At 37.6% G+C, this 23,753-nt stretch overlaps 1 protein-coding gene across 3 annotated transcripts in view; it reads left to right on the top strand.

The window, feature by feature from the left end:
- Window positions 1-23,753, top strand: part of LOC129724208 (beta-alanyl-dopamine/carcinine hydrolase) — an 81,188-nt gene that overhangs the window by 36,653 nt on the left and 20,782 nt on the right. For all 3 annotated transcript variants that reach the window (XM_055678913.1, XM_055678930.1, XM_055678921.1), the window contains exon 3: window positions 13,836-13,929. In XM_055678913.1, the coding sequence (XP_055534888.1) occupies window positions 13,836-13,929 (94 nt within the window). The remainder of the gene's footprint in view (window positions 1-13,835; window positions 13,930-23,753) is intronic.

The following is a 23,753-nucleotide window of genomic DNA, read 5'->3' as shown; positions in this document are numbered from 1 at the left end:
CTACCTTTCTCAACCTGTTTAATATTCTACTTTAACTTTTATTCATATTTTCCTTTTTGTCTACATTTTTGGTAATGTTGATCCTGCTTCTACTCTTTTGATGTGCTCTTCGAGATGTTTTTACCTTACAACTTGGATTCTTGATATTCGACCGTACCTAATTTCAGATTTTTTGGACATTTGACCTTTTTCTTTTTTTTTTATCCTCAAAGTGAATAACATTTCGGTTTATTATACATATTCGAAATATTCCAACTTTTCTGGCCTTTTGACGTTTTTTGTTTCTGATTGAAGTTTTCACCTTCTTCGGCCTCTTGATACTTCTGGTCCCTGTTTAACATTTTACCCTCTTTTGACTATTCTGCTTTATTTTGGTGTTCTGCCTTTTTGATCTTAGGTGACATCCATAAAGTACGTAACGCTAAAAACCCGATTTTTGGACCCCCACCCCCCCATATGTATCGAAACGTAACGCCAACACCTACCCCCCCATGAAAATTACGTAACGCTGCAGAAGCATTTCCTTGATAAAAATGCTCGTTTTTGAGAGTCTCTCCAGACATTTTTCGTTACGTAACGCTAAACTCATCCAAATTTTGCGTGACATCATTAATGGATCGTCCCCTATCAGTAATTTCAAACCATTTTTATACCCGTTTAGGACAATTTTCAACAAGCAAAAAAAACTCTTTTTCTAATTGATGCAAGACTGTTGACGGTTACTCAAAGATGCGCGAAAACCTATTTCCCATCACCTATTAGTATTTTTAAACCTTTTTTATGCTCATTTAGGACAATTTTCGCATAAGTTTCATTAATTTTAAAACTTACTACAAACACTTATTTGAAGCAATTTATACCCCGAAAACAGTTGCTGTATCATTTATTTTCAATTTCAATACATTTTCAAAGTTACGTTATATCGAGGTAAAATTACGTTATATCGAGTTACGTTATATCGAGGTTGCCTTATATCGAGGTATGACTGTATTGTTTTTTTTTTTCAATTTTCCAATACTTAAACAATTTCGACCTATTGTGGATTTTTTAACATTCCTAACTTTTTTGATATTTTCATTCTTTTTAAAAATAAAACCATTTTGACACTTGGCATTTCTGAGTTTTGTAATATTTTCCAAGGTTATTTATACTTGTTAATATTTTTGCTTCTCTTTTATGTTTTTCTTTTTTGAGTCTTTGATAACTTTTTTACTGTTCTTACACTTTCCGACTTTTCTACATTTTTGTTCTTATTCGACATTCCTTTTACCTTATTTTTGAATGACTTTTGATTTTTTTTTATTATTGAAGATGTTATTCTAGGTCCAACATTTTGTATCTATTTTAATATTTTTGGAAAATTAACACTTTTAACCCTGTTTTGAACATTTCGACAACTTTATTTTCTTTGATTTTTTACCCTTTAGAGCTGTTTCAACATTCGTGAAGATTATTAATCTTTATTTATATTGCTTACCTCCTTTTGTTATTCTATATAATAAAAACTCTTTCGTTTTATTATTTCACATATGTGGGCCATTGATATTCGTTACACTTCTTGACATTTTTTACTGTTCTTTGTATTTTAAGTAATTTTGAGATTTCTTTTACTTTTTTGAAACACTTGACCTTTGTAGACATTTTCAAACATTTTGAACTTTAGATCTCTTTAAAATTTGTGATCATTTTCAAAATCATTTAAATTTTTAGTTTATATTTTTTCAGATTTTCGAATTTTTTTTGCTTTTAGATTACGTTTTAGCACGTCTCTTTTCGATTCTTTTTGTTATGTTCAGATCATTCTGAAATCTTCTATCTATTATGGCAATTATTGATATTTGTTGACACTTTTTATCTTTGAATATTTTAATAATACCATTAAATTCTGACTGTTCGATGTTTTTACATTTTGAAGCTTCTTCAACATTTCTGAACTTTTCTCAATATTCCTCACCTGAGGCATTCCATGGAAAATAGGTAAAAAAAATTTTCTTGCATGTCATTTCCGATTTCGCTTAAACTTTTCACAGTTGTTCCTTTTTGTTGAAGAGGCCATTTTATGATATCATTTCTTCATGTAGACTCGCGACTGTTGCTTCAAAAAGGACTATTCAAAATGGTGACTGTTAGATTAAAGTTTCTATATCAAAAAGACGACTTGTTCGATTGAAAAGGTGTCTTCAGTAAAGTTGTAGATAATAAAATTGCGGCTCTAGAAAAAATATAAACACTGTAAAAGAATATATTTTTATGTGCCAAATTTTCCAAACTGTCGGGTCGGAAATCTGAAATATCTCTCCAAAGAGATAATAAACTGATATGAGCTTTGTCACACGAAAGGACATTACTTCTCACATATTACGCTCACACAGCAGAGTTCACTGCAGTGCTTCTACTGTGTTGTGTGTCTCTAAAGCATATATCAAATGGGGAGAGCCAGATAGAAAAGTGAATTGAATAGATAGAAAAGTGAATTGAATTGTTTGCTTTGCACCTCTAAACTTCTATCGAGTTTATCTCAGCAGTGCACACCGCAGCGTACTTCTGTGTATTTTCTTTAAGAGTGATTAACCAATCACATTTCGCTCAGCTGTGGTGTAAGCAGCAAGTGTGTCAGTTTCTCTGCGAGCACAAAACAGAAAAATAGCGGTAGCACTAGTAGCGGATCGGGGCAGATCTTGCTGGCTTTCCGAATTTGCTTTCGGCTTAAACAATTCGCTTGCTCAGTTGGTCACATATCATCAGTTGAATTTTACAGGAGGAAAAAATGAAGCCACAACTCGTATAATATGTTCATTATGTTTATAATCGACCCAAACAGGTTCAACGTAGATAAGAAGTCTTAAAGATAAAAAAGAATCACGGAAACGGAAAAAGAAATATTTGACACTAATTATCGATTTTGAGTTGTGACGGTTTTGAATTCAACCTACGATATCTCAGCAGCAGCGTTTCGATTTGCCGGTTGAGGACTTCGGCTTTAATGTCCGCGATGAAGCTTTGCCCTATTTTGGCAACAAGTGTTGTCAAAGTGCCTTATTTCCTACCTGTCGGTGCAGCACGAAGGTTGCGATCAGCATCATATTTAGTTTTGAACAGTAAACTGCCCTCCTTGGGGTAAATAATGAAGCAAGCTTCTTGAGTTTCTTTATTTGAGAAAGCAATAGTGTATTTTATGACTCATTAATGAAATACTCTCAAAAATGTATTTGCGGAGTTATACGCCAGTTGCGGTCGTGTCTTGGATACAACCTCCCACTATTTTCAATGTTGTGATTGCTATGGTTTCTGTTCCAATGTTTTATTATCTCTCACAATTTCAACGATTTAGTTCATGTTTTCTGTTGTTGTATTTTTAATATTAGATATTTTCAACATTTTTATTTTCTTTAAGCTCTATACCTTTCTCGATATTCTCAAGCGTTTTACCACGTTTGATTTTTAGACATTTGTAATTTTTCTTAGAAATTTCAATCCTTTTAAATTTTTATGTGCTATAGTTTTCGTTCATTTCAAACCTTTGGAGTTTTTTCGTTTACAAATTTCCATCCTTTTCGACCTTCTAATTTTATCTTTGCTTTAGGTAAAATTTTGAATCTCTTGACAATTTTTTGAGCTTTTTTGATATTATTTGATATATTTTTTATTTTGTTAGTACATTTTTTATTGATTAATCATTTATAACAATTTTGAAGTACTCTTTTCATTTCTTTTGAATATTTTGACAATTTTCTTCCTTTTCTTGCATTTTAAAGCTTTTCAGAACTTACTATATTTTCTTTTTCTACATATTCGACATTTTTATTTTATTATTTTGCATATTGAATTTTTTGGTACTTGTTCTCATAGCCAAGCTTGGTTAGCTTGTTTGATAACGCATCGACCGCCAGGGACCCAAGCAAGGGGGGAAGGACTCCTCCTTGTGGGCAGCTTTTCGTCGCTGTAACCGTGATCGAAGCATCTAAAGCATCAAATGTAGCTGTGATTTCTCTGCTCGAGAGCATATTCTGAATCCAGCTTGGCTCGGTTTGGCTGCACGACCTTAAAAGTTTGGCCGGTTTGGCAGGCCTCTTAAAAGTTTTTGACGTAGGACTACGTTTTTGTTTTCTATACTAGATTATATTTTGTGAAATTGAAAATGAAACCGGTAAATGTTGCGTCAGATTTCAAACGATTATAGCAAGCGAACGACTTAATACATCTTAGTCTTTTATATGTCGGTGGATAAATAAAATTTGTAACAATTTTTTGATATAATGTTCAACATTGTTGCTTTACTGCTTAATGGTGAAAAAAGGTGAAAAGTTCCAAGGTCAAGCTTTCGCATACATTTTCCTTGCTATTCCCTTGCTTCCCGAGTACGGATAACAATAACATGGACGGAACAAATTCCACTCCCTTTATATTTTGACTCAACAAAGTGTTCTGTTCCGTTTGTCTTTCTCTAAACTGCGTGGCCATGCCCTTATGGCAAAAAACTCCGCTGAACTCGATACAAAAGACTGCGTGTAGAAAATTCAGCTTCAGTCTAGTTTGTCACACAATAGCGAGTGGAGTATAGCTGTTAGAGGTACGCGACACTGATGTCCGAAAATGTTGTTCCCCCAAAATGCCGTTAAACCTTTCTTATTATCAGATTTATTTTTTTGTTCAGATCATGTTCAACATTGGTATACTTGTTCTTTATCGAAAAACTTTATACCCGTATTTTTTTGTTTGGTCCTTCGAGTGATCCATTATGAATTAAAGTTGCCAAAAGTCGGCAATCATTTCTCAAAAAATTGTAACTTTTGAGCCGTTTGACCGATTAAAAGATTTAATGGAAAATTTAAGGAATTTGATAGGCCTTTCAAGGAAAAATAAGAAATCGTACGTCAACGTACATTCGTTATATATTTTCCCGTTTCGCGAATTTGGGATTAACTGATTTGGAACGACGATATGCAAACCGGGACCCAAAAATTCGAAAAATACGGTTAATTTCATATAGGCTGTTGATTATCCGATCATTCCGAACTGTTTCACGTGACTGTACGGTACACAAGAGTTCTGAAAAATAACATAAATTTCCCCTTAAAACGAAACTCGTTGATCCAAAATCAGATCAAATTAGAGGGAATTAGGTAATCGAAGTTAGGCTTAAAATTGTGATTTTCGAACATAAAAATCATTGAAATTTCCTGACACAGCAACATTCAAAGTGCTGCCAAAAATTGGTAGGTATATCATCCGATTCTCATGAAACTTACATCACACATACATACACACACATAGACAGACACACACAATCACACACACTCACGCGCACACACGCACACAAACACAAACACACACACACACACTCACACACACACACACGCATACACACACGCACACACACACGCACGCACACACAAACGCGCGTGTGCGACATACGATCGCATACTCAATTTCTAGTATGAATAATTGGAGAAGGGAAATTTTTTGGCCTACTGTGGAACCACTGTGCAATGCCTAAGAATTGCAGTTATCATTCCGTATGCCTAATACCACCTTCTACTGTGTATTAAGCAACTATTCATACTATAAAACTCACATTTTTTACCCTGTCCACATCACCCCAAACACTGTCCGTATTACCCCAATAGCTGTCCATTTTCACCCCAAACGATTTTTTTATGTCCGAAAATCATAATTTTTAGTTTCGTTATTTTTTTTGTTCTTTTAACCTCAATATCAAGGTTTTTTCGTGCAGAAACATAGAAAACAGATCAATATTACTATTAAAATTTTCATGTATTCATACATCGTTAGTTTTACAATAACGACCATCAAATATAAACGGTAGTGTTTCCTATGAACAGTTTGTCGCAGCATATAATATATACATTAAGTCCTACGCCACCATTTCATACAACCCCTAGGGCTGTATTCATTGTAGTATTTCAGTGATTCTAAACTTAATTTTGAGATCACTTTTTCTGCTCTTTTGGTGATTTTCAACTTAGTTTATGATTCTTTTATTGCATTTTTTCTAGACTTTCGAAACATTTAACGGTTTAATGTAGTTTTCCTCTTGTAGAAGACTGAACCACTGCGACCATTGTTTGATCTTTTGTGGTATGCTTCAACTTACTCTAAGTGCGTACGAGCAGGTACGCCACTATTTGGCGAGTTGATGTCCTTGCCACATTGCACATTTATCCCAGTTGGGCAACGCACTTCGTATGAAGTTTATTACCTCATCGGGACTTTCCCTCCCAATTTCGGTAGGTTCTATGTGTCCCATACCGAAGATACGCAATCTGCGTTGTATTAATACTCGGCATTCGCAGAGTAGATGTTCTGAAGTTTCGCTTTCGATGCCACACAGGCGACATTTAACATCATCAAGCTGCCCGACAGATCAGACGTATTTGCGGTTGCTTGTGGACTGGTCTTTGACTGCCTATAGCTTCAAAGTTTGTGTTTTGTCAGTGTGTCTTTTAAAGATTACCTGGAAGTTAACTTACATCAGTCTTTCTCAAGACTACCTATTTCTTTCTTTTTCAATACTGCAATTTGATATTATTTTTGAACTTTTTTCGTATCACCTGAAATGGCAGGACGAAAAAAGAAACCACGCATCGCTACGGGGAGGAAAAGAGAGGCATCTCTTTCTGAAACTAGCTTATGCAGTGAAAATTTATATGATATTCTGCCTGAGCAAGAAGCCGGCGAAATTGAAATGTTCGAAAGTAAAACTATTCAAAGTGAAATTTCTGTAAAAAAGGAGAAAGTTCCACCTATTGTGGTAACTATTGCTTCTGAATTTAATATTTTTGAAAGAGAACTTTCTACGTTTCTCTCCGACGTCAAAGTTACTTATCAAATTGGCCGAAGAGGCGAATGTCGTTTACTGGCCCAAACATTGAAAGATTGGAATCGTCTTATTCAGTATTTAACTGAAAAGATGTATAAATTTTTTACATATGATACGAAGAGCGCCAAGCCGTTCAAGGTCGTATTGAAAGGCCTCACCAACGATCAAACCGTTGATGAGATCAAAATTACTCTGACAGAGTTACTTGGTATAGCCCCTACCCAAGTAATTCTGATGAAACAAAAATCACGAGGCGAAAACAGTCAGCGAACTGGAATTTCCCTTGTAAATTATTTTATTCATTTTAACCGCAGTGAGGTTAATAACTTAAAATTTTATGAAAAAGCACATGCTTTATATAACGTGCGTGTAAAATGGGAATTATATCGAAAGTTTGGCGGAGGTGAAAAGCAAATCACCCAATGCCGTGTTTACCAACATTATGGCCATGGTTCAAAGTTTTGTAACATGGACCAAAAATGCCTCATTTGTGGAGACTCTTCTCACAAAAAGGACACATGTCCTGTGAAAGAGAGTAAAAATTTTCGCTGTGCGAATTGTAACGGCAACCATATGTCGAATTTTTATCAATGCCCAGCCCGTTTAGCAATTGTTAAGGCAAGGCAAGGTAAAAAAAAATCAAAATAAAATTCTCCAAGCGTACCAGTGACGCATAGTTTACCTACTCCTTTGCATACTCGTTTAACTTATGCACAGGTTACAGGTAGTTCGAACATTATACCGCCTAGTGTTGGTAGTTCGAAAATGACCGTTAATATGGGTAAGCAAAACACGCTAGAAAATAATTGTACACCTATTACTCCAGCTAATATTGCTGCCGAAAATATTTTTTCTAATGTCAACTGCCTGGGGCTTATTACGGCAGGTAAACTTTCTTTTTTGCCACAGGCAATGTTCGATCTTATGAACGCCATGTTGCAGGCAAAATCAATGTTCGAAGCCATCCAAATAGGCACAAATTTTACTTTTAAAATTGTTTCTAATTTAAAATTTAGCAATGATTTTAAATAAAACAATTAAAATATTAAATTGGAATGCTCGCTCATTGAAGGCGAGAATGAGCTTTTTATTTTTTTAACAGTAAATAATGTGCATATTGCAATTATTACTGAAACATTTTTGAAACCTAACATAAAATTAAAATATGATCCCAATTACGTGGTTCATAGGTATGATAGGATTCAGGGTTCCGGCGGTGGAGTTGCAATTGTTATTCATCGCCGAATCAAACATCGTGCTCTTCCCCATCTTGAGACGAAAGTTATTGAAACTTTGGGAATTGAAGTTCAAACTGAACTTGGGATTTTATTTATTGCCGCAGCATATCAATGCACACGCGAGCACAAAAATTATTTTAAAGGTGATTTACAAAAACTCACCAGAAATCGTTCGAAATTTTTTATAATCGGCGATTTTAACGCTAAACATCGATCATGGAATAATTCTCAAAGTAATTCCAATGGCAAAATTTTATTCAATGATTGTTCTCCAGGATGCTATTCTTTGTCTCCGAATAGTCCTACATGCTTTTCTTCTGTAAGAAACCCTTCAACAATTGATTTGGTGCTTACAGATCAAAGCCATGTATGTAGTGATTTGATCACACATGCTGACTTTGATTCTGACCATCTTTCAATAACTTTTTCTTTATCACATGAATCAGTTTTAAACCCTATGAGCTCTGTTTTTAATTATAACAAGGCTAATTGGGAAAGATACAAAACTCATATTGAGATAAATTTCAATAATGAGCTTGATTTGCAAAACGAAGTGAATATTGATTCCGCTTTGGAAGCATTAAAATGTGCAATTGTTGATGCCAGGAATTATTCTGTTCCAAAAGCTCAAGTGAAATTTGATTCACCAATAATTGACGAAAATCTTCAACTTCTAATTCGTTTGAAAAATGTCCGCAGACGTCAATATCAACGTTCTCGTGACCCTGTTATTAAAACTATTTATAAAGATTCACAAAAAGAGATTAAACATAGATTTACTCTTCTGAGAAATCAAAATTTTGAGAGTAAAGTTGAAAAATTGAAACCATATTCAAAACCTTTTTGGAAGCTGTCGAAGATTCTTAAGAAACCTTCAAAGCCTATTCCAGTTTTAAAAGATGGTGAACGTTTTCTTGTATCCAATGAACAAAAGGCTCAAACTTGCTCAGCAGTTTGAGAGTGTTCATAACTCAAATTTGAATTTTGTGAGTCCAATTGAAAATGAAGTCACACGTCAATTTGATTTAATTTCTTCCCAGAATTTTTTACCTGCAGAAATAATTGAAACTAACTTGAATGAGATTAAATCAATTATTAAAAATATCAAAAATATGAAAGCACCTGGTGACGATGGAATCTTTAATATACTAATCAAACATCTCCCTGAGAGCACAATAGAATTTTTAGTGAAAATTTTCAATTGCTGCTTCAAAATTGCATATTTTCCCAAATTATGAAAAAAAATGCAAAAATTACTCCAATTTTAAAACCGGATAAGAACCCAGCTGAAGTTTCAAGTTATCGACCAATCAGTTTGCTTTCTTCAATAAGTAAACTGTTTAAGAGAATTATTCTTAACAGAATGATGTCACACATCAACGAAAATTCAATTTTTGCAAATGAACAGTTTGGATTTCGCCATGGGCATTCCACAACTCATCCATTGCTCAGAGTTACTAATATGATACGAGCTAACAAATCTGAAGGTTATTCCACTGGAGCTGCTCTTTTAGACATAGAAAAAGCATTCGACAGTGTTTGGCATAAAGGTTTGATTGCGAAATTGCAAACTTTTAATTTTCCAATTTTCCTAATCAAAATTTTAAAAAAATATCTTACTGATCGAACTCTGCAGGTTGTCTATCAGAATTCAAAATCTGATAGATTTCCTGTCAGAGCAGGTGTACCTCAAGGTTCAGTCTTGGGTCCAGTCCTGTACAACATATTCACTTCAGATCTTCCTGATTTGCCTCCAGGATGCACAAAGTCATTGTTCTGCGATGACACAAGCATTTCCGTAAAAGGAAAAAGTCTTCGTGTCATATGCAGTCGATTGCAGAAAAGTTTAGATATTTTTTCTTCCTACTTGCAAAAGTGGAAAATCTCTCCCAATGCTTCTAAAACTCAAATGATAATTTTTCCGCATAAGCCTAGGGCTTCTTTCCTCAAGCCAAACAATAATCACGTTGTCAAGATGAATGGGGTTATTTTAAGTTGGTCCGACAAGGTTAAGTACTTGGGACTAATTTATGTTAAAAAACTTATTTTCAAAGAGCACATTGAGAGTATACAAGCCAAGTGCATCAAATATACGAGATGTTTATATCCTCTCATCAACAGGAATTCTAAACTTTGTTTAAAGAACAAACTTTTGATTTACAAACAAATTTTTAGACCAGCAATGCTTTATGCTGTACCGATCTGGTCAAGTTGCTGTTCAACAAGGAAGAAAACGCTCCAAAGGATTCAGAATAAAATTCTGAAAATGATTTTGAAGCGTCCTCCTTGGTTTGGTACACTCGAATTACATAGACTTACTGGTGTTGAACCATTAGAAGTTATGTCAAATAAAATTATTAACAATTTTCGACAAAAATCGTTGCAATCCTCAATTGCTACGATAAGCTCTCTTTATAGCCAATAAGTTAGCAATTAAGTTAGTTGTAAGTTTACTTCCCCTTTTCTGACAAGTAGGTTTAAATGCCTACGAATGATAAGTCCTAACTGCGAAAGCAAACAAATCCTAACAATTAAAATTACAAATTTCTAACAGTGTTGAGAAGTCACCATTTGTGATTGGACACACATACTCATTATTTACTAATATTTATCATAAATACTTAAGCTACTAGCAAATCCCCCCTTTAAAAAACTAACTCGCTTATGACATCCCAGTTTGCTTTGGTGGTCGCTTTCTCCCATTCACCGAGTTCAGCTTTTAGAGCGCTCGGGGAGACTCCACAGAAAGGTTTTATGCCAACAAAGTTAGTGGATGACCCTTGTCTGGCTAGTACGTCGGCCTTCTCGTTTCCTTCGATTCCACAATGACCAGGGACCCAGTATAAGTTAACCTGGTTTTTTATAGCTAACTTTCGGAGCGACAGGATGCATTCCCACACTAGTTTAGAGTGGCAGAAAGAAGAACTCAGGGCTTTAAGTGCACGTACTCGAGAGTACGTACAGGCTAATGTGCCTAAGGGTCGCGTGCGCATACCGAACAGTGTCGTACGAGTCGGTTTGCGTCCTGGCTGGCATGATGCGCATCAGCATCATCGTCAAAGAGGATGTAGAGTGCTTCGACCAACGCGACACGAGGGGTATTCGCAACACCATACGGTCATCCTCAATGGCCAGGTGGCAGCGGGAGTGGTCCAACACTACAAAAGGTAGATGGACACACCGACTCATTCCAGAGTTAGCAGGCTGGATTAATAGGCACCATGGGGAAGTAACCTTCCATCTGACACAGATCCTGTCAGGCCATGGCTGCTTTAGGCAGTACCTGCATAGGTTCGGGTACGCCGAGTCCCCTATGTGCCCCGCTTGTACGGGTGCGGAAGAAAGCGCAGAGCATGTGTTCTTCACATGTCCGCGCTTCGAGCGGGTACGGTACGAAATGCTGGCAATAAGTGGGATGGACACCACGCCAGAGAATATAGTGCGTAGGATGTGCGAAAATAGGGAAATCTGGGATGCGGTCATCACGGCCGCATCACAGATCGTTAGTATTTTGCAGGGCACCAATCGACGGGAAACCATCGACGTGCCCCAGTTAGTTAACGGTTAACTAACTGGCCTGTATAGGCTGCTCTGCTACCCATAGAGGTAAGTGAGAAAAGCACGACGGGCCCTCTCCCTGAAGTAATGCCTAACGGCGGTCCCGGGGAGACCAAGGGCTTTAGCTGTTCAGCTTAGGTTGCTCAGCATGGGTAAAAGCAGGGCTTTAAGTGCTGCCTGACTACCACAGAAAATGCAAATATTTGCGTGTCGATAATTTCTTTTCAGGCATGTATTCGTGCATTCTATTGTCGCGTATATTTCCGCCTGGAATACTGTTGGCCAACGTCCCATTGGAAAAAAATTATTAATTCCTGGTCATGTGAATCCCGCACCCGCGGAACCATTCATTTCAGAACCGTCTGTGTAGAAGCAAAAGTGAACCGTCCCAAATTTTGTAATGTAACTTGATGTAGTTACATTTTTTGCTGGTTTTCAGAAGCGTTATAAAATAAAACTGCACTGCTGAATGCAACAATAACAAAACGCAGCATGTTTGTAAAATTTACACCCGCGGTTAAAGTCAAGGTTATTTTAGATGCGTTGAATATGAGCTGTATAAACAATTGTTATGGGAACTAGGTTAAGTTTTTTTTCCTTCCCCCAAGCGGAACTTGAGCTTACCTGTGCATTCCAAGCTGTGAGCAGGTGAATGCCCCGCTCTTAACAGTATGCACTTTGTACTTTGGACGGCTCGCTCCGATCCACGTCAAGGTGGATTTGGCAAGTTCAATCTCAACTAATATGGAAGGTTAGACGCAGCTCAACCCTGTCCCTGGTGCCACTAATCTTGTTTCAAGCTGCTAAAAACGCGGTGTGAACCCTTCGAGGTTCAAGCTCAGAGTGATCTACAAGCAAAAACGAGTCGGATTTGTTGGATTGATTTACGAACGATTACCAACAATTACTGTGGAATTTCATAACTAGTGCAACCTGGTGATTCACATCGAAAACCCTTGACTAACTTTCGATAATCGGTAAAACGCCGGAAGAGGCTGAGCTGTTTAAGGGTTCATGCGACCATGGAATGTGATCTTGATGTAACAACCTGAGCCGAATGTCGCCAAGGAAGGAAATCGGCACCAGTAACGGCAGTAGTGACACTTTAACCAAGTAAACATATCGATTTGCGGGCTGCGAATTATTGACTGGCTAAGTGGATTGCGTCTGTCGTGTACAAACAAAATTAATAGCCTTGCAATTGCTCTCTGGCTGCTTTTACGATTTTTTAAGTGGCAAAGCTAATGTGGGACTTAGAAGATTTAGTTCTCCATAATTTCAAATCGATAATTGCCCTACTGAACTGGAACACTCATTAAAATGCAATCGATTAGGCTGTGACTGAGCCTGAGTTAGATAACCATCGCTGGAAACTAGCTCAACCAATAAATTTTTTACAACCTATCGGAAGTTAGCTTTACAATTCTTCCTTAACGCAAAAACAGAATAAAAAACAATCCACAACTCGGCGACTTCACGACTAGGGTAAGGTCAGGGAAAGGTTTCGGAATTACGCAACGTGTCCTTGACAGTGACACTGGGCCAGTCTGCCGACTGTTGCCTTTCTCTTCTGGTATTATAAAACACACCGTAGAAGAAGTCCGTTATTAATTACTCAATCGGACTCATAACCACAGCTGGCGCATATCGACCTACGAGGAATGAATTGTCGAACACTGTTTAGCCGGCAGCAACGAAGAAGAAGGAAGAAAAATGCCACACCTGCCGCCCTGCCGTCATCACAGACGAGTCTGCGCGGAGTTTCATTATCATCTCGACTAATGGATTCGTGTGATCCATTCCAGCTTGATGGTGGTCCAGTCCGGGCGCGATGCGGAAACAGATCACGACGATCACTTTGATTTGTTGGAAAACGTGCCTCCAAGCAAACTGGGGAGTGTCTGGGGAGAGGCCCGACTCTGTCGGGTTGGACCTCGTACAAGGGACACACAATCGTCGCCACCTAAATTATTCTATAATTCATCTGTAGTAATGGGAATAGTAATTCTCGAATTAGTTCTGGTCATTATTGTCTGCACGATGAAATATGAAATTTGTATGCCGAACAAGTCTCATGCCTATAAGTCAACAAATTATGCAAATTCCTTTGTTTGATATTGCAATTATAACGATGTGAACCTTGGAGAAACGACAATGGTGTTAATTGGTTTTTTCGTTTCTTTTTTGTTTCTTTACAGGGAAGAAATTTTGCCTCGCTCATCAAAAACTTTCTGCAACTATCCGGACCACTGAATGATACCTATCTGCCGCTGTATAACACCGATGAAGGAAGTAAGTCTTAGGGTTCAATAGATCTATACCAGAAATTCGAAATTTTGAGTGCAAAAAAAGCCTAGAGTTGGCACAATTCAAGATCCATAGAATACATGATTCATTCGTTAAAATTGTCATCTGTAAGCAAAAATATTTGGAATCTGAAGTCCAACATCGAACAACTTGAAAATTAGATAAAAATTAGATAATTTAGATTTAGTGGTCCCCGTGGTTCTGTGGTTAGCGATGTCGGTCGGCTAGCTCTCTCACACGGTTGTGATATCGGGTTCGATTCCCGATCAGGTCGAGGATCTTTTCGAGCTGGAAATTTTCTCGACTCAGCACTGGGGCACGGTGTATCGTTGTACTTATCCTACAATATGCAAAATGTGCCAAAAACAATATCGATAACGAACTCTCTCAACTAATCTAGTTGATCGAGACCGCATTAGCCCCCAGGCTAGCGTGCGATATTGTTTTGTTTTTAGATAATTTAGATTGCGAAGCGTCTGCTATACTGAAACTAAAAAAAGGTTGAATAGTGTTGAAATGTCACCATTTGTGGCAGAACACACAATATTAATTCTGAATAGATATTAGTACATAAAAAAATCATTACAAACATCCCCCCCCCTATTAAAAAAAAAAAAAGAAAAAGTTATCAGGTAAAATAAAAATCGAAAATCGTAAAGCCAACATTTGAAAAACCCAACAAAACTGCGAAAGTCGATAAACGATATTTAAAAATTTATTGTTTATCGAAGATTTACCAATGGAAATTTAAACTTCCTAAACCACAGTAAAGTTATGAGAGATCTCAAAATTTGGAATCCAGAACGAAAACTTAGTAGGTCAGAAAAATTGAATCAAGATACGAAAAAGCTTCGGGAAATTCATCGCCTAAAAAGAGAACAAAAACAAGAAATTGTAGTCTAAACTAACTTAAATTCGAAATCAAGAATTCATTCATCCCTTCATGACTTCGGAAAATTTCGTTCCTTATTTTTTCGAAGTCATGAAACGATAAAACTTAGGAGATCAAAAGAATACAACATTTTGAATTCATTTATGAAGCTAAAAATTCGATAATAAAAAAAAAAACTAGAAAATTAGAAAATCTGGAATCAAATTAGCAAAAAATTACAGAATACACAAAATTTTAACCCGCCAATTTTAAATTTTTTGTTTCTCTGAAATCGAAGATTGAAGATTGAAAAATTTGGATCCCGAAATACAAAACCTGTGATGCCAGAAATATCAACTTTAGAATTAATCAATGATGTCAAAAATTCAAAAAATCTACCGAATAAAATTACACTTAAATATAAAAAAAATCATAATTGTTGATTTCTTGATATTAGTAAACTAAGATATACAATTTCACCGAACCTTGGCATAATTTGTACCGCGATTTGGACAGCCGGAAACCACCTCGGCTGAATCTATTTACCGAGAATCACGGGAAACCAATATGTTGACAGATATCACTTTATGCCGAGAATCTCAGTACGCATTTGACTGCGCTAAAGGGCCAGTTTTTCAGTGGAATCTAATCGGAGAGAATAACTTCGCTGAGATTTCAGTAGTTTTTTTTCAAAAGATAAATTATAGGCTCGATGAGCTTTAGTAAGTAAAGCAATTTATTCAATTTGAGTTTTGAATGTTTGTTTTTTATCTGCCAATTGGTTACGCACGGAAAACGAATAGATGTTCATGGATTGTATCGGCTACCAGCATTTGAAGCTAGGCGATTTTTAAAAGAACTTGAAGATGTTTTATCAAACGTTAAAAGAGGGAAGTGCATTCTAAACGGCGAATTGAACATCCCAACGAATTTATTATCCAACAATATGGGTATTCATGTCGAGCTCGTATACAAATACCCAGCCATAAAAATACTCACCTCCATTGACGAGTCATGGAAGATACACAGTTTACGGCTTAGTATTTGTATACGAGCTCGATGTGAAGACCCCTAATATTGTTCGAGAATACACAAGGCTGCTAACGTCGTATAACATACACGTAACAAATACTAATGTAACCAGACCTGCGAGTTAAAATATTCTCGATCACGTCGTAGGCAGTGATTCTCTTGCTGATGTTGTCACGAATGAAACAATCGTTAATGATATTAGCGATCACTGTGTGATATTCTCCTCGTTCTGTTTCTCTCGCGCAAGTTCCATTCAATGTTTACAGAAGATAATCATTAACTATCAAAAATTGAATGAAAGCTTTCGTATATCCATGCGTAACCTTTGCGTATCAATGACAGCGATTGAAAAATTGGTCTTTGTAATCGACAGTTCCAAAAAAAGCTTCGAAACTTTGCAGTAAAGTAGTAGTAGTGACCGATATTGGCGATATTTGTGACGCATTTAATGAGTTCTTCAGTGACGCTGGAGTAATCTTAGCGAATGGAATCAATAGTGATCGTGATATACATAAATTTGGAACTTTAATACCTGAGGCACTTCAATGTTTCTGACTCCAACTACGGCAAACGAAGTCATATTGTTAATCAGCAAGATGAATTCGAGTAAGGCAGGAGGTCCGGCCAGCATTCCAGTATCGTTTATCAAACTTCACCACGATTTATTCGCCCCGCTGCTAGTTGAAGTATTTAATGAGATTATCTCAACTGGTGTGTTCCCGGTGTGCCTCAAGCTAGCCCGCGGTGTACCTGTTTTTGAATCTGGCGATACGCTGAGTCTCTCAAACTATCGCCCGATCTCGACTTTATCAGTGCTCGACAAAGTTATCGAAAAACTTATTGTAACAAGAATTGTTGAGTACACTAAACATCTCAATCTACTTTACGCGCAACAGTACGGCTTTCGATAGGGTTCAAATATGTTGGCCGCATCCTGTGAACTTGTGGACGACATCTACGATTCTCTTGACAAAAGAAAAATAGTAGGAGCTTTTTTCATAGATTTAAAAAAAAGCCTTTGACACAATAGATCATGAGCTTCTGTTGAAAAAACTGGATAATTACGGAATTCGAGGAGTTGCAAATTCATTCGCAGTTATCTAAATGATCGTAAACAATATGTCTCAATTGGAAACCATTAAAGTTTTCTTCGCCCAATAACCATCGGAGTACCACAAGGAAGTAATTTGGGGCCAGTGCTGTTTTTGCTCTTCATAAACGATATTTGCCAATTGAAACTCAGAGGCAAAATTAGACTTTTCGCCGATGATACTTCTGTACTTTACCAAGGAAACAACTGCGAGTCGATTCAACATCAAATCAAGCATGATATTCATGTTTTAAACGAATACTTCAACTCGAATGTACTTTCATTGAACCTAACGAAAACAAAATACATGCTGATTCATTCACCCCAACGGCGTATAAATGAACACCCACAAATAACAATTTGTAATCATACTATAGAGGAAGTCAATCAGTTCACATTTCTGGGATTAACGCTCGATAGTACAATGAGATGGTCTGCACATATTAATTCGCTCAAAAAAAATTAAGTTCACTGTGCGGAATAATGAGGAAAATATCCGCCTTCGTTCCTACAGTCTGGCTAAAAAGGTTATATTTGGTGCTAGTTCATTCCAGATTACAGTATCTGGTTGCTAATTGGGGCCTTGCAAGCAAATCTAACCTACACGAGTTACAGGTTCTACAAAACCGATGCCTAAAAGATTATTGCAAACCCATGCTTCACCCTTCGCATCTGTTGTATTCCGATCCAGAAGACCCAATCTTGCCAATCCTGGCACTACATGAAATGCAGATATTGGTGCAAATACATAAAATTGCTACCGATACCACGCTTCATCACAATATGAATTTAATGAGAATTCAACAGCATAGAGAGACTCGTCAAGCAGGGAATTTCGTCCTAGCAAGGCAGTGCACCGAATTTGGCAAGAAAAGGTTTAGTTACAAAGGGTGCGCCCTATACAACGCTCCATCACCCACTTACAAGATGGTTCGTAGCTTGAAGAAATTTAAAGTATGTTTGAGGAGAACCATGAAGCAGAGAGTCGCTCAATACCTTTGTTAACTACCGACAAGTACTCGCCATCAATAAACCCGCCACCTGTAAATCACCGCATCCAAACTGCTCACGAAAACACCCGCCGCCATCCACCAACAAAAGACAAGTTCACTCGAATTCAACTAACAAAAAAAAACAATCAGTACTACCTGCGTATTAAGAAAAAAAAAATCATAATGTAATAATGTGATATGAATGTATATATAATAATTGGCACTTCCTTTAAAGAGCCTTGTGGCTCACTGGTAAAGTTCTGTGAAATGTATAAAAGCTGAGCAGGTTTTGTGCCAGTTGGAGGATATGCTTGAAAGGAGTTGTACTCCACCGGGCTTTTCCCTGCTCCAAATAGCAAAATAAATACAAATACCAATAAATCTTGTACGTCAGTAGGACATTGGGCAAAACATTTACTCTAAAACTACTACTAAACACCTATAGTTTGCATAAATTTTAGCAGAACTTTTATCTGCTGCCTGTTTGCTCGCACGTGTTATGTGCGACCAAATCGTTCATGAGAATGGCAGCTGTGTTGTCGAAATTCGTCAGCGACGTTGCTGACCTCTGCATCAACAGTGTTCGGTAAAAAATACAGACAGGACTCGTCAAGCTTAGTTTTTTTTTTTTTGGCGAAATCCTGCAAAACGACCTGACGACTTTCGGCAATCGGCTTGAACCCCAAGTTGCCGAATAAGCTCGCTTTTGAGGGTGTACGAAAAAATCAAAATTATTCGGATGTCTACCTAGCGTAGTCGGTAACAGCTCCACCGACATAAGTATTGATGGTTCTGGGGTTCCGTGATCCACTCATAACCAATCAAACTGGTGTATATCCAATCCTAGCGGACACCGAGAAATTTTTCTGAGTTGCGAAATCTCTGGAATCACTCCTTCCATCAAAGGGGAGATGTGGGGTTAGCCTTCCCGGATGTCAGTGATTGACATTACAGTGGTGAAAAATAACAAAAAGCAAAAAAGTAGGAGGGTGGTATTCAAGACACGACCGCATGACGTTGACTACCGTATTCTTATAAAAAAAAATATATTCCATTGAAGCAAATAGTAGAGGGAATTGCAACGCTTCTTTTACAAAACTTCTGTAACAAAATTTAGAGGCACCAAAAGGTACCAGTTGCCGATTATTCTCGTTTACTGGTTAGTTCGTCCAAAATTCCAGCCATTTTAGTATTTTGCAGTAGCCATTTATTACTAACAGCCACCAGCATAACAGGTGAAACTGGCACGAGATGACCGGTACTATTTTGTTTTTCCTCCTTTTAGCTGCTAACACCGAGCGTCCGTATGTATCCGGTACGGTTTAATAATGAAACTGATGGGGTGAAATGTTCGAACGATACGTTTTATACCAAGGCTTCGTCAGATAATTAGAAAGAAGGAGGGGCTACATAGATGATGGAATGGTAAAGACAAATGTATCCGGTACGGTTTAATAATGAAGCTAATGGGGTGTAGGATTGGTCGATCTTGAATCGATCTACAAAAGATCGATCATTTCGACCCCGATTCTCGATTTTTTTATCGATTTTTCAGCCCTGAAAAAATCGAAAAGATCGCTTTTTTTCGATCCGATTTTCTCGATCTTATGAAAATTTTTTTTTTTTTTCAGCGTGCAGAACTTTTTCAAGGTGCGAATTTGAGTAATTGTCAGGTATCGTTGCGGTTGTTCCAAGGGAATGACATCATGCTATCCCTTTCTAATGTGAGAGTGAAGAGTTCTTCCGGCAACCATTTCAAGTTAAATGGAATTTTTGCTGGACTTTTCTCGCATCTGTCAGGCGAACCGCAGACCGTTGAGATGTTGGGTACGCAGCGAATATATGAGATTTGACAACGATATCATAGTCCTGGTTCGTTCAAGCTCAAGCTACCGTGTACCGTTTCTGGTCAGGTCAAGTATCGTGTATCGTTTCCGGCTGTTATCTTCTCGGCTTTTGAATGGTTGCGTGCGGTTATAACATCATCATGCCTACATATAGTCCATTCCATTCCTGCCCATAATACAACAGTCGAACCAAGCTCCAAAAACATTATTTCGAGTAATCGCGTTTAGGGATTTTTTGTTATAGGGCTTATTACAGAAAACGAGACGAGTGACGAGTCGCCTGACCAATTTTTATATTGCAGATGGTGAGTCGGCTGGATTTTGGACTGTTTGACTCAGCTGTCACCAGCCAAGTTCCACTCATATTCTCTAATATAACATTTTGCTCATCTCGTCAGTGACGAGAGGCGACTATTAAAGTGACTTGGATTCTTCATGAATAACAGATTATTCTTTCTCACGTACACTGGTTTTATTACCAAAGTTAATTTAAGAAAAAATGGTGCTTGGCTCGGTAAATTTCACAGCGACACAAAAAGTGCCTTAAAAATCGTTTCAATAGAGATCGATCATGCGGCTCCGATTTTTCAGATGGATCGATCATAGGGCCTCTAGGCTGAATCGATCCTTAAGATCGATCTTTCCCTGAAGATCGCCCAATCCTAATGGGGTGAAATGTTCGAACGATACGTTTTATACCAAGGCTTCGTCAGATAATTAGAAAGAAGGAGGGGCTACATAGATGATGGAATGGTAGAGACAAATGTTTCTTGAAAGCTGCGCTGGCCGCTGTCGTAATATTAACACCAACACAAACATGCATTTTTGTAAGGTTTTTTCCGCTAGCAGCATTTGGTAAAACAGAAAATTCAATTAGCCGCTTCTGTACCAAAATTTCAAGGCACCAAAAGGTGCCATTTGCCGATTATAGTTTCCTGGTTAGTCCGTCCAGAATTCCAGCCATTTAAGTGTTTTGCAGTAGCCATTTACTACTAAAAGCCACCAACATAACGGGTGAAACCGGCACGAGATGACCGGTACTATTTTGTCTTTCCTCCTTTAAGCTGCTAACACCTAGCGCTGTCGTGAAATTAACATCAACATAAACATGCATTTTTGCAAGGTTTTTTTCCGCTAGCAGCAGCAATTGTAAAACATAAAATTCAACTAACCGCTTCTATTATAAAACTGCGAGGCACCAAAAGGTGCCAGTTGCCGATTTCTTGTTTACTGGTTTCCGTCCAGAATTCCAGCCATTTTAGTATTTTGCAGTAGCCACCAGCATCACGGGTGAAACCGGCACGAGATGACCGGTACTATTTTGTTTTTTCTCCTTTTAGCTGCTAACACCGAGCGTCCGTATGTATCCGGTACGGTTTTATAATGAAACTGATGGGGTGAAATGTTCGAACGATACGTTTTATACCAAGGCTTCGTCAGATAATTAGAAAGAAGGAGGGGCTACATAGATGATGGAATGGTAAAGACAAATGTTTCTTGAAAGCTGCGCCGGCCGCTGTCGTAATATTAACACCAACACAAACATGCATTTTTGCAAGGTTTTTTCCGCTAGCAGCAGCATTTGGTAAAACAGAAAATTCAATTAGCCGCTTCTGTACCAAAATTTCGAGGCACCAAAAGGTGCCAGTTGCCGATTATAGTTTCCTGGTTAGTCCGTCCAGAATTCCAGCCATTTAAGTGTTTTGCAGTAGCCATTTGCTACTAAAGCCACCAGCATTACGGGTGAAACCGGCACGAGATGACCGGTACTATTTTGTATTTCCTCCTTTCAGCTGCTATCACCTAGCGTCCACATGTCACTGGTGCGGTTTTGGAATCAGAATGATGGGGCGCCGGCCGCTGTCGTAAAATTAACACCAACAAAAAGATGCATATTTGCAAGGTTTTTTCCGCTAGCAGCAGCATAAACATCGGAAACAGAAAGTGACAACAACAATAACAACAAAGTCAGATCGATTGTATCCGTTAGTGTCGACTGTGCTTGGGAAGAGAGGTAGTGATTGGCTGCGCGGTATGATTTAGACAATCGATATTAATTACCAATTTTTGAAAAGTGTATTTCAAACAATAGTTTGTTTTTGTTACATAAATTTAACCGTAAAAGAATTTCTGATCGATTGATGCCAAAACCTCGAAAACCTGATTATAGATGACTGCAAAATAAGCGCTCAAAACCTGACCACTTTTCTCTGGTTTTCCCTGGTTGAATTACTAGATTTTCAAATTCAGGGGCCTAACTTCGATATAGACGTTAGTCAACGTCAATAAAAAATCTGCAATCTACAAAAATCGGAAACAATGCTTCTCTAGAATTTCATGGATGCAGCATCAATAATAAGTCAGCAGAAAAAAATGACAGCTCTATCAGTCGAACCCTAACCGTGATGGCGAAAACAATGAAGCTACGCGTTTAAAGAACGGTACCCCGCTGCGTCGAAATCGTACATTGTGCGGTAATTTTTGGACGCCGGATCAGGATGGAGAAATGTACTCGTACGCTACAGTATTCACACGACAGTAGCAAGATTTTTGTAATTACCACTGTGGGATAAAACACTACGCGACAGTAGCCGCTACCGAAGTTGCATACGATCCGCTTTATCTCTTACTTTTTGTCACGAATTCAATATGAACAACAGTTCTCTCGCTCACTTCTCTTTATACTGTTGTCATTGTACAGACAATCTCTGGCTCGTGTGTTATTGACTGTAGCTGTCTGTGCTATTTATTGCATTTATTACGAATTGAAGTGGAATCATTTTACTTAGCATCGATTTTTATTTGGATCCGAGGACGTTAATTGAATTTGTAAGATTCATGCTTTTATTGTCCTGCTTTTGCTTAAATATGCTAAATTTGGATGAGACTTTCGCTACAGCGAAGTATTTTCGAATGAAATAGTTTAGAAATCTTCTTCTGGTGTTCACTATTGATGATATTTTTCGGCAGTACATATATAGAAATTATTTATTTTCCATCTTATTGCTGTACTAAACTGTCGCATGATTGCTAATTATTGTCATTCGCACAATGCTACAGTCGAGATATCGAAGCGGCCGGAGATCGGCACAAAAGAGAATCGTTAACCATCCGTGTTGGCTTCTAGTCAAACGATTTCCTCAAATAGAGAAGCGTACAGTTGAACGCTGCTGTCGCAGTCTGCAAGAGAGGCAACAATTCTTTTCGATACGGTGCACAGTGCGTTGAATGTAGGGTAAGACGGGACAAAAATCAAAACTACACGATTTTGTCGATAAAACATGTTGATGTAACAAGAAAAGTTATTCGTTACCTTCAGAGTTACTAAATGCATAAGGGTCTTATGTGATTCACTAAATCACAGAACTGTCCCAAACGCCAACGCACTCATCCTGTACAAGAAACCGTTAATCCTCTTTGTAAAAGTTGTACATTGTAACGGAAACTGCGGCTTCTATGTTTTACTTACTTCTACATAGTGGCAAAAGTGACTTAGGTGCAATTATAACGAAAAAAACCTAAATTAATCCACCTAGCGGTCAGACCCAGCCTTTCTCATTCAATTTTTTATTTGTAAAAATAGATTTACATGAACGTTTCAATCCAATAAATGTATATTCACTCTTTAGGTTCTAAAATATTGATGTTGTAATCTTTACATATAAAAATGCAGTCAAGTCCGTCTGTCTGTCTGATCCATATAGGCCCGAAAACTACCGAACCGATCGACGTGAAAATTTGTATATAGAAGTTTTTGGTGCCGATAAAGGTTCCTATGATAGTTTGAGACCCCTCCCTCTTCTGGAAGGGAGGGGTCCCATACAAATGAAACATAAATTTCTGCACAACTCAAGAACAAACCAAGCGAATGAAACCGAATTCGGCATGTGGATGTTTTAGGGGTAACTATTATGTCCATAATAGTTGGATGAAACACAAATTTGTGCACATCTCGAGAACTAATCAACCAAATGGAA

The sequence above is a fragment of the Wyeomyia smithii genome, chromosome 1 (genome assembly GCF_029784165.1).
Source record: "Wyeomyia smithii strain HCP4-BCI-WySm-NY-G18 chromosome 1, ASM2978416v1, whole genome shotgun sequence".
Classification (NCBI taxonomy): domain Eukaryota; kingdom Metazoa; phylum Arthropoda; class Insecta; order Diptera; family Culicidae; genus Wyeomyia; species Wyeomyia smithii.
This window is presented reverse-complemented; position numbering and strand designations above follow the sequence as displayed.